The sequence below is a fragment of the Mustelus asterias genome, chromosome 17, assembly GCF_964213995.1.
Source record: "Mustelus asterias chromosome 17, sMusAst1.hap1.1, whole genome shotgun sequence".
Classification (NCBI taxonomy): domain Eukaryota; kingdom Metazoa; phylum Chordata; class Chondrichthyes; order Carcharhiniformes; family Triakidae; genus Mustelus; species Mustelus asterias.
Genome location: NC_135817.1, coordinates 77,367,427 through 77,378,042, shown reverse-complemented (window position 1 = coordinate 77,378,042; position 10,616 = coordinate 77,367,427). Strand labels below are relative to the sequence as shown.

The following is a 10,616-nucleotide window of genomic DNA, read 5'->3' as shown; positions in this document are numbered from 1 at the left end:
CAGAGAAAGATATTGGTCAGTCAGGATTGACTTGCCACCCAGTCAGCACCTTTTTCCCTGTAGTATAAAGTGTTGTGATCGTTTGAAATTTGACATTCTTGCATTTGTCCCTGATGAGTGCAAGATGAAAAGTTTCAGCAACATGTCTCCCTTTTCAACAATCACCAATCATTTATTTATTTCAACCCCATTCCCAAACAACATCGCGAGATCTAGGGGGTTAAAAATTGTACGCACGCACGCTTGCGCTCACGCACACATGCTGGTTAGGTGCATTGGCCATGCTAAATTCTCCCTCAGTGTACCCAAACAGGCGCCGGAGTGCGGCGACTAGGGGACTTTCACAATAACTTCATTGCAGTGTTAATGTAAGACTACTTGTGACACTAATAAATAAACTTTAATCCTTCAAACTTTAAACACACACACATCCCTCCTCCACCACCCCCCCTCCCCATCCTCATGTTGTTCTTTTGACTTTTGCAAAGAATTTCTCAAAGGCAAATTTCAAATTTTACAAGAAAAATATATGTGTTTATTTATTGACTAGAATGATGCAATAATTTAGAAAATGCCTAGAAAAATAAGAAATATACAATTTCTTTCAACATCAGAAGGCTTAATCAAAGTATAAAGAATAATCATGCAATCATCTGTCCATAAAGTCCGGCTACAACAGATTTGTGGCCATTGATAGGTTTTCTCTTTGCGTTGTCCTTTCCTTGCATTTCTTTTTCCACTATTCTTCGAGTGTGTGGGGCATCATCCAAATGGCCATCCTTCACAAACAAAGGGGCGGCACGGTGGCACAGTGGTTAACACTGCTGCCTCACAGTGCCAGGGACCTGGGTTCAATTCCAGCCTCAGGCGACTGTCTTTGTGGAGTTTGCACGTTCTCCCCGTGTTTCCTCCAGGTGCTCCAATTTCCTCCCACAGTCCGAAAGACGTGCAGGTTAGGTGGATTGGCCATGCTAAATTGCCCTTTTCTGTCCCAAGATGTGAAGGTTAGAAGGATTAGTGGGCGAAATGCGTGGGGTGACAGGGATAACGGCCTGGGTAAGATGCTCTGTCAGAGAGCGCAGACTAGGTGGGCCGAATGGCCTCCTTCTGCACTGTCGGGATTCCATGATTTTATAGAGTCAGTGGTATATTAAGTAGGGACACCAGGCTAATCCGTAACAAGGCACATCAGTCAAGCCCAATCCTGCCTCACCCTCTCAAGCCCAGGAGAAATGTGCTGCTGTTGACACCATGCCAAATGAGATCAGTGACCTCACTGCATATCAGGGCCAAGTCTGGATTCTGGCTAAGGTTTGATGGTTCAGTGCTAAATCAGGCAATGCACCCACTGACTACAGCTTCACGGGGAGGCAATGCCTTTTGTTTTAGTTTCTGCACATTGTAAGTCACAAATTCCAATTGGAAACACGACAACTGAGAACCATACACACGCAGGGCTATGAGGTATTATTAATGATTAGTTGACTAAATATCGTTCGATACATTCTGCGACCATTTACAGATTAAACACAATAAAGTGGAAGCGCTGAGTACTGTTCAGTACCCTTTGATTTTTTTTTACATTAAGATAAGTGCAATTTTTGCAGCATTACATATTCTGCATAAGATTAGAATTTTCCAGAAGGTTATAATATATTATAAATATTGCATCCAAATCTTGAGAAAACTGGTAAAGTTGTCTACACTTCTACATTAAGGTTTTATGGAAAATATACAAACATACAAACAAGGAACAGGAGGAAGCCATGTGTATATATATATATGTATCTATAGCTATCCAGTTACAGATTTGAATAGCTGATTTGTTTTACAATGTCAGATGTATCTATGCTGTACTTCCTGGATTTTTTCTTTGTATGAATCATTGCCACAACTGCTGCCAGGGTTGTTAGCAGTGCCACACCAATTACAGCACCCAAAACAATCACAGCCACTCTCCAGCCAAGGTTCTCGGTTCCAGGGTTAGACTGCATGGTGGGAGCAGTCTGCGGTTGGATAGTCACAAGTTGTGTTGTACCTGAAACAGATCATGTGACACTATTAAAACAAAACCTATCATAATTTTAGACAGCGCAGTGAAAGAATTGGTGTTACAAAGAATAAAGGAAACACTATTATGTGTGGACCACACAAGGTTGGTTTCCAAGCAACGTAACTCAATATAAGTCAAAATTCATAGAATCCCTACAATATAGCAGGCCATTCAGCCAATTGAGCCTACATCGCCAGCAATCCCACCCAGGCCCGATTCCCATAACCTCACATATTTACCCCGCTAATCGTCCTGACGCCAAGGCAATTCTGCATGGCCAGTCAACCTAACCTGCACACCTTTGGAGTGTGGGAGGAAACAGGAGCACCCAGAGGAATCCCAGCAGATGCGGGGAGAATGTGATCTATGATCATGGGTTACAGAAAATGCTTCATCATTCATATGTTTCAGTGTTTAAAAAAGGAGGTAGACAAAAGGCGGGTAACTATAGGTCGGTTAGCTTAACTTCTGTAGCAGGGAAAATGCTTGAATCTGTCATCAAGGAAGAAATAGCGAGACATCTGGATATAAATTGTCCCATTGGGAAGACGCAGCATGGGTTCATGAAGGGCAGGTCATGTTTGACTAATTTGGTGGCATTCTTTGAGCACATTACATGTGCAGTTGACAATGGGGAACCTGGGGATGTGGTGTATTTGGATTTCCAGAAGGCATTTGACAAGGTGCCGCACCAAAGACTGCTACATAAGATAAAGGTGCACGGTGTTACGGGCAATGTATTAGCATGGATAGAGGATTGGTTAACTAACAGAAAGCAAAGAGTGGGGGTAAATGGGTGTTTTTCTGGTTGGCGATCAGTGACCAGTGGTGTGCCTCAGGGATCAGTGTTAGGACCACAATTGTTTACGATTTACATAGGTGATTTGGAGTTGGGGACCAAGTGTAGTGTGTCAAAATTCGCAGATGACACTGAGATGGTGGCAGAGCAAAGTGTGCAGAGGACGTTGAAAGTTTGCAAAGGGATATAGATAGTCTAAGTGAGTGGGCGAGGGTCTGGCAGATGGTGTACAATGTTGGTAAATGTGAGGTCATCCATTTTTGTAGGAATAACAGCAAAATGGATTATTATTTAAACGGTAAAAAATTGCAGCATGCTGCTGTGCAGAGGGACCTGGGTGTCCTTGTGCAAGAATCTCAAGGAGTTGGTTTGCAGGTGCAGCAGGTAATTAAGAAGGCAAATGGTAGCACAGTGGTTAGCACTGCTGCTTCACAGCTCCAGGGGCCTGGGTTCGATTCCCGGCTTGGGTCACTGTCTGTGTGGAGTTTGCACATTCTCCTCGTGTCTGCGTGGGTTTCCTCCGGGTGCTCCGGTTTCCTCCCACAGTCCAAAGATGTGCGGGTTAGGTTGATTGGCTATGCTAAAATTGCCCCTTAGAGTCCTGGGATGCGTAGATTAGAGGGATTAGTGGGTAAAATATGTAAGGATATGGGGGTAGGGCCTGGGTGGGATTGTGGTCGGTGCAGACTCGATGGGCCGAATGGCCTCTTTCTGTACTGTAGGGTTTCTCTTCTCTTCTCTTCTCTGGAATTTTGTCCTTCATTGCAAGAGGGGTGGAGTTTAAAAATAGCGAGGTTATGTTGTCACAGTATGAGGCCACACCTGGAGTACCGTGTACAGTTTTGGTCTCCTTACTTGAGAAAGGATATACTGGCACTGGAGCGGGTGCAGAGGAGATTCACTAGGTTGATTCCAGAGTTGAGAGGGTTGGCTTATGAGGAGAGATTGAGTAGACTGGGGCTATACTCATTGGAATCCAGAAGAATGAGGGGAGATGTTATAGAAACATATAAGATTATGAAGGGAATAGATAAGATAGAAGCAAGGAAACTGGCAGGTGAAACTAGAACTAGGGGCATGGCCTCAAAGTAAGGGGGAGCAGGTTTAGGACTGAGTTGAGGAGGAACTTCTTCACACAAAGGGTTGTGAATCTGTGGAATTCCCTGCCCAGTGAAGCAATTGAGGCTACCTCATTGAATGTTCTTAAGGTAAGGATAGATAAATTTTTGAACAGTAAAGGAATTAAGGGTTATGGTGAGCGGGCGGGTAAGTGGAGCTGAGTTCACGAAAAGATCAGCCATGATCTTGTTGAATGGCAGAACAGGCTCGAGGGACCAGATGGCCTACTCCTGCTTCTAGTTCTTATATATCAGTACAACTGATTTGATTAAAAAATAAACGGCATGGTGGCACAGTGGTTAGCACTGCTGCCTCACAGCTCCAGGGACCTGGATTCAATTCCTGGCTTGGGTCTCTCTGTGCAGTTTGCACGTTCTCCCCGTGACTGCGTGGGTTTCCTCCGGGTGCCCCAGTTTCCTACCACAGTCCAAAGATGTGCGGGTTAGGTTGATTGGCCATGCTAAATTGCCTCTTAGTGTCCGGGGATGCATAGGGGAGAGGGATTAGCGGGGTAAATATGTGGGGTTATGGTGATAGGGCCTGGGTGGGATTGTTGCCGGTGCAGACACGATGGGCCAAATGGCCTCCTTCTGTACTGTAGGGATTCTATAATTCATATTCTTCTATGAATGTGTAAACTCCACACAGACAGTCGCCTAAGGCTGGATTTGAACCCGGGTCCCTGGCGCTGTGAAGCAGCAATGCTAACTGCTGTGCCACCATGCTGCTCGCTACTAGATTGTCTACTAGAAGCTCGGCAAAGGCTAGCCAGGTGATTCTCCACCCTCCCATCCTGCCTCCTCTCCAGCTGACCATGCTGGGATCTGATAAACAATGCTTAACAAAAAGCAAGAAAAGTAATACCCACTCCATCATGTGCCACCATCACAACTAGCTCAGGTCTCACCAAGTAAAGTCATTAGGAAGGTTAATTTCTCTAAATTGCCCATCCTGCCCATGATGATGCCCACTATTGGTGGGGCTGGAGAATCCCACCCTTGGTCTTAATGTCCTGGTGAGGAATGGGTCACGGGGGGATTGGATTGTGACTTCAACACATATTCAAAGTGGATGAGAAATGAATGGAACAGTTTTAGCTCATAAAGAAGAAATAAGGGAGGCAGTCCATGGAAGCACTGACCACAGAAGGTTTACCAGGCTGATTCCGGGCACGGTGGGACTGATGTATGAGGAGAGATTGACTAGGTTAGGATTGTTTTCATGGAGTTCAGACGAATGAGGGGGATCTCATAGAGACTTATAAAATTCTAACAGGACGAGACAGGGTAGATGCAGGGAGGATATTCCTGAGGGTGGGGTGTCCAGTCTGAGGATTCGGGGTAGACCATTTAGGACGGAGCTGAGGAGACATTTCTTCACCCAAAGAGTGGTGGAATTCATTACCACAGGAAGTAGTTGATGCCAAAACATTGAATGCATTCAAGAGGCGGCTGGATATAGCACTTGGGGCGAATGGGATCAAAGGTTATGGGGAAAAAGCAGGATTAGGCTGTTGAGTTGGACGATCAGCCATGATCGTAATGAATGGTGGAGCAGGCTCGAAGGGCCAAGTGGCCTCCTCCTGCTCCTATCTTCTATGTTTCTATAAGTAAATTCTTATAATACTTGCCTGTTATGGAGACGGAGCTGTTCCTATCAAGCGTTTTTATTGCAGCAACAACAGCTTTTAGCAGACTGCTTCTGTTGACATTTGAGGTGTTGTTCAAGGAAGCCAGGAAATGCACCACCACACTTCCATTTCGAAAACCGATGATGGAGATATTGAAACTGTTATCATTGAGATTGGTTTGTGTAGTTGGTACAACCTGAAAACAGAATACAAATATTATTTACTTGCTACCAAGACAGACTTCCAAGTTCCATTCATCGCATCCTTCACCCATCCTCTTATCCGTCCAGTTAGGATTTCATCTATCTATCCACCTACTCATCCATCTATCTACCGACCATCCATTCACCCGGTCATCCATCCATTACTCATCAACCATCCACCAACTGACCCATCCAATACTCACCCATTCAACCAGAAACCCATTCATCAATCTATCTATTCACAAATCTATTCTTCCAAAGCACCCTTCAATCAACCTACCCTTCCAAACACTCAGCCACCCAAGCACCTGCACATAGGATAAGTTGGAAAGGCAGGACACAGAGGATCCAATGAGTCGTGCAATCTGTAGAGAGTGTGAGAGCATGTTTAATGCTCCTTAACTTTTAGAAGGATTAGCGTGCTAACTCATTGAGTATAACAATGGGGATTGTTGCTTTTTTTAATGAAAGGAAGCAAACAAATGTGAGGTTATCCAATCTGGCAGCAAAAATGGAAAGGCACATTACTATCTGAATGGCCATAAATTAGGAGGGGGGAAAGTGGAATGAGACCTGGGTGTCATCGTACACCAGACATTGAAGGCAAACGTGCAAGTGCAGCAGGCGGTAAAAAAGGCGAATGGTATGTTGCCCTTCATAGTGAGAGGATTCGAGTACAGGAGCAGAAATGTGTTGATGCAATTATACAGGGCCTTGGTGAGGCCAGACCAGGAGTATTATGTGCAGTTTCGGTCTCCGAATCTGATGAAGGATGTTCTTGCTATGGAGGGAGTGCAGTGAAGGTTTACTAGACTGATTCGTGGGATGACAGGACTGACGGATGAGGAGAGATTAAGGTTTTCACTGGTGTTCAGAAGAATAATGTGAGGTTTATTTATTAGTGTCACAAGTAAGGCTTACATTAGCACTGCAATGAAGTTACTGTGAAATTCCCCTAGTCGACACACTCCGCCACCTGTTCGGGTCAATGCAACTAACCAGCACGTCTTTGAGGACCGATGGGGAATGGTGGGGGTGGGGCGGGGGGGGGGGGGGGGGGGGGGGGGGGGGGGGGGGGGAGGAGGCGGGTCTCATAGAAACCTAAAAAATTCTAACAGGAATATATGCAGGAAGGATGTTCTCGATGGTGGGGGTATCCAGAACCAGGGTCACAGTCTGGGAATACAGGGTAGACCGCTTAGGACAGAGATGAGGAGAAATTTCCTCACCTAGAGAGTGGTCAGCCTGTGGAATTCTCTACCACAGAAAGTAGCACAGGCTTAAACATTGAATGTTTTCAAGAAAAAGTTAGATATAACTCTTGAGGCAAAGGGGTCAAGGGATATGGGGGGGGAAAGCGGGATCAGGCTATTGAGTTGGATGATCAGCCATGATCAGAATGAATGGCGGAACAGGCTCGAGGGGCCGAATGGCCTCCTCCTTCTCCGATTTTCTATGTTTTCTATTTTTATTATGAAATGCAATGTAACTTACTGTGTTTCTAAAATTGTCAGATAAGTTCCTGTAGGCTTCACTTGCAGGGTTTTTCAGATCACTGGAGAACTTTGTGGATCTCAATGTCGCTTCCATTCGGAGTGCGGTCTTGCCTGTACAAACGGTGACAAACCATTAGCTATTTCAGTGCAATGTACGTTGGATCTGCATTGGAATCAGATAGTCAAACAACAGAGCAAATTGCCCTAACTTTACAAGACATGAATAATTCCACAGCACAGTGAGAAGTTATTCACATGCCAAAAGTTCCAGTGCACCGAGGATAACATTGTCCTAAAATCGTTCCAATTCCAATTCTCTTCCCAAACGATTCTAAAATTATGCCAGTGTCTTAATCTGTTTATGCTTAAATTTCACTTGTCCAAATGAAAGGGCTAATTGATGCAGCCAGAGGAACATTCTATGTTAGACCGGGCGTATAACAAATAAGTAATGATGCTGAAGCTCTTTAACTGTGGGGCTGAAAATGAAGTGTCAATCGAGAAAAGGCACTGGGTTAGCAAACTCAAACTAAGGGTGGCACAGTGGCACAGTGGTTAGCACTACTGCCTCACAGCAGGGACCCCGGTTCGATTCCCGGCTGGTGATCAATGAGTAAATGACAGTGCTTTCTTCCACATTGGTGTCATCAGTGTTTGTTAAATTCTTTGGTAAAAGCAAAATACTGCGGATGCTGGAATCTGAAACAAAAATGGAAAATCTCAGCAGGTCTGTCGGCATCTGTGGAGAGAGAATAGAGCCAATGTTTTGAGTATGGATGACCCTTCGTCAAAGCTTTTTTTTCTCTGGCAAAGTGTCATCCAGTCTCAAAACATTAGCTCTATTCTCTCTCCACAGATGCTGTCAGATCTGCTGGCATTTTCTGTTTTTGTTGCATTGTCAAATTCTTTACTACTGAGGGGTATCGACAAGAACTCACTCCACAGACAGGCTTCAGGGAACATTGGGATCTATTGCAGGTCTTACCCGCTCCCCACTCCAAACAACAACTGCCCTCTCAGGGCGGTTCCCGAGCAGATCACCCCACACCCTGGGTCACCTGACCCATTCCCTTAAAGGCGCTATGCCCCAACATACATAACAAACTTGGGCAGACTGTAGCACGGTGGTTAGCACTGCTGCCTCACAATGCCAGAGACCCAGGTTCAATTCCGGCCTTGGGTCACTGTCTGTGTGGAGTTTGCATGTTCTCTCTGAGTTTGTGTGGGTTTCCTCTGGGTGTCAGTTTCCCCCCACAGTCCAAAGATGTACGGGTTAGGTTGATTGGCCATGCTAAATTGACCATAGTGTCAGGGGGTTGAGCAGGATAAATATGTGGGGTTACGGGAATAGGGCCCGGGTGGGATTGTGGTCGGTGCAGACTCGATGGGCCGAATGGCATTCTTCTGCACTGTGGGGATTCTAAGAGCAGTTGTAATCAACAGTAAGCATGTCTGAGGATCCACACTAACTGATGGTCCACTTCCCCTGATTAGAGCACCCGGTCTGTAATGATATTGAAACCTCACATGGAGGAGCGAGTTTCAATTGCCATTGTTGCTTTAAGTGATTGTGTAATGATCACGTGAAACATTTAGCATTGTAGAGACAATGAGAATGGGAGCTGAAGAGCACCGGGATCGCATGACATATCAGCATAGATAAAATCCACTTACTGTTGCAATTACTGACTGTTGATATCATGCAGTCATTCAAACCACAAATATTTCCAGTATTGCTGAAACAAGTAACAGGATCTGCAGGTAAATGAAAACAAGCATTTTAGTCAATACTGAGCAAGAATTCTGCTCAAGAATCAGTTGATTATAGAATGTTAACACTTCTGCACAAAAAACACTTGTATTATAGAAGTTTACAGCATGGAAACAGGCCCTTTGGCCCAACTGGTCCATGCCACCCTTTTATTAATTAATATACATTTCTGTGCTGAAGGATTGAGTGATGAAGATAGAATCATAGAATCCCTACAGTGCAGAAGGAGGCCATTCAGCCCATCGAGCCTGCACCTACAACGATCCCACCCAAGCCCTATCCCCGTAACCCCATATATTTACCCCACTAATCGCCCTGACACTAAGGGGCAATTTATCATGGCCAATCCACCTAACCCGCACATGTTTGGGCTGTGGGAGGAATCCGGAGCACCCGGAGGAAACCCACGCAGACACTGGGGGAATGTGCAAACTCCACACAGACAGTCACCCAAGGCCAGAATTGAACCCAGGTCCCCTGGCGCTGTGAGGCAGCAGTGCTAACCGCAGTGACACCGTGCCGTTCCTGAGCAAATCTTAACTCAATACTTGAGAAGAACTAAACAATGGAGGACTATATTAGATATGTTAAAAGTAGGAAAGGATAATGCTGGTCACTACTTCACGCTCAGCTTTGACTGGAGGATGCAGGAATGTAGGTTTACACTGAGAAATGTCAAGATGGAGGTTGGTGTCAGGACGTACTCTCTCACACTGGGAGGCTGATTGACACTCAGAATGAGAGTCCGCGGAGCAAGGTGGCGGAAAAAAAATAAGCCTGAGGCAGTTTGGTGCCGCGATGGGACAGACTGCCGATTTTTATGAAAAAGGGAACTTGACGGGCTTTCTGACTTCCCTCCCCCGCAAACTCTCCCATCAGAATGTCACCTCGTGGCTCAGTCAGAATGTGCTGGGTTCGTTCCCATGCCAGGAATTCATGGCCGTGGAAGGACTGTGCACAATGCAGCTCAACAAGTTGATAATCAGCTGCCTGACACCTCCTGCACCTGTTACCCAAGGGTATGTGTGTGCGTGTGAAGATATGAGGCAAACAATCCTTGTGGGCAATTTGACGTTAATGGGTTGGTCAGTGATTCATTTTAAGGCACTAATTATCACATGCATGTTGTGGTAATTACTATCCATGCACATTGCATCACTGGGGGATAAACAGGGGATGAAGTCACTTTGAGGAGATTCTCAGGCCCCTTTGTACACAGAATAGTCAGTCATTCAGGCATACTCATCGGTAGCAGTGTATATACTCCACTCATCTCAGCCTTTCAGCACTTCATTAGTGCTTTAAGTTTCTCTCATGTGCTGGTCTAATTTTATTTTGAAAGCATCCAATTTATTTGCCTCAACCACTTGCTGTGGAAGCTAACTCCACATTTTAACTCTCTCTGAGAAAACAAATTGCTCCTTATTTGGCTCCTGGATTTATTAAAATTGTTTTGTGCCCCCCGCCCCCTTGTAGTTTATTTTATATCAAACTTACATTTTAAAATTCCAGTCTTAGGTATAAAGGGAACCCAATAAACTCATA

General features: G+C 45.2%; 1 protein-coding gene across 1 annotated transcript in view; it reads right to left on the bottom strand.

Annotated features, from left to right (window-relative positions):
• Window positions 1-1,802: 1,802 nt before the first annotated feature.
• Window positions 1,803-10,616, bottom strand: part of LOC144506090 (uncharacterized) — a 76,256-nt gene continuing 67,442 nt past the window's right edge. Inside the window, exons 14-17 of the mRNA XM_078231906.1 lie at window positions 8,975-9,055; window positions 7,299-7,411; window positions 5,602-5,797; window positions 1,803-2,038 (exon numbers count right to left, since the gene is read on the bottom strand). Of these exons, the coding sequence (XP_078088032.1) occupies window positions 1,803-2,038; window positions 5,602-5,797; window positions 7,299-7,411; window positions 8,975-9,055 (626 nt within the window). The remainder of the gene's footprint in view (window positions 2,039-5,601; window positions 5,798-7,298; window positions 7,412-8,974; window positions 9,056-10,616) is intronic.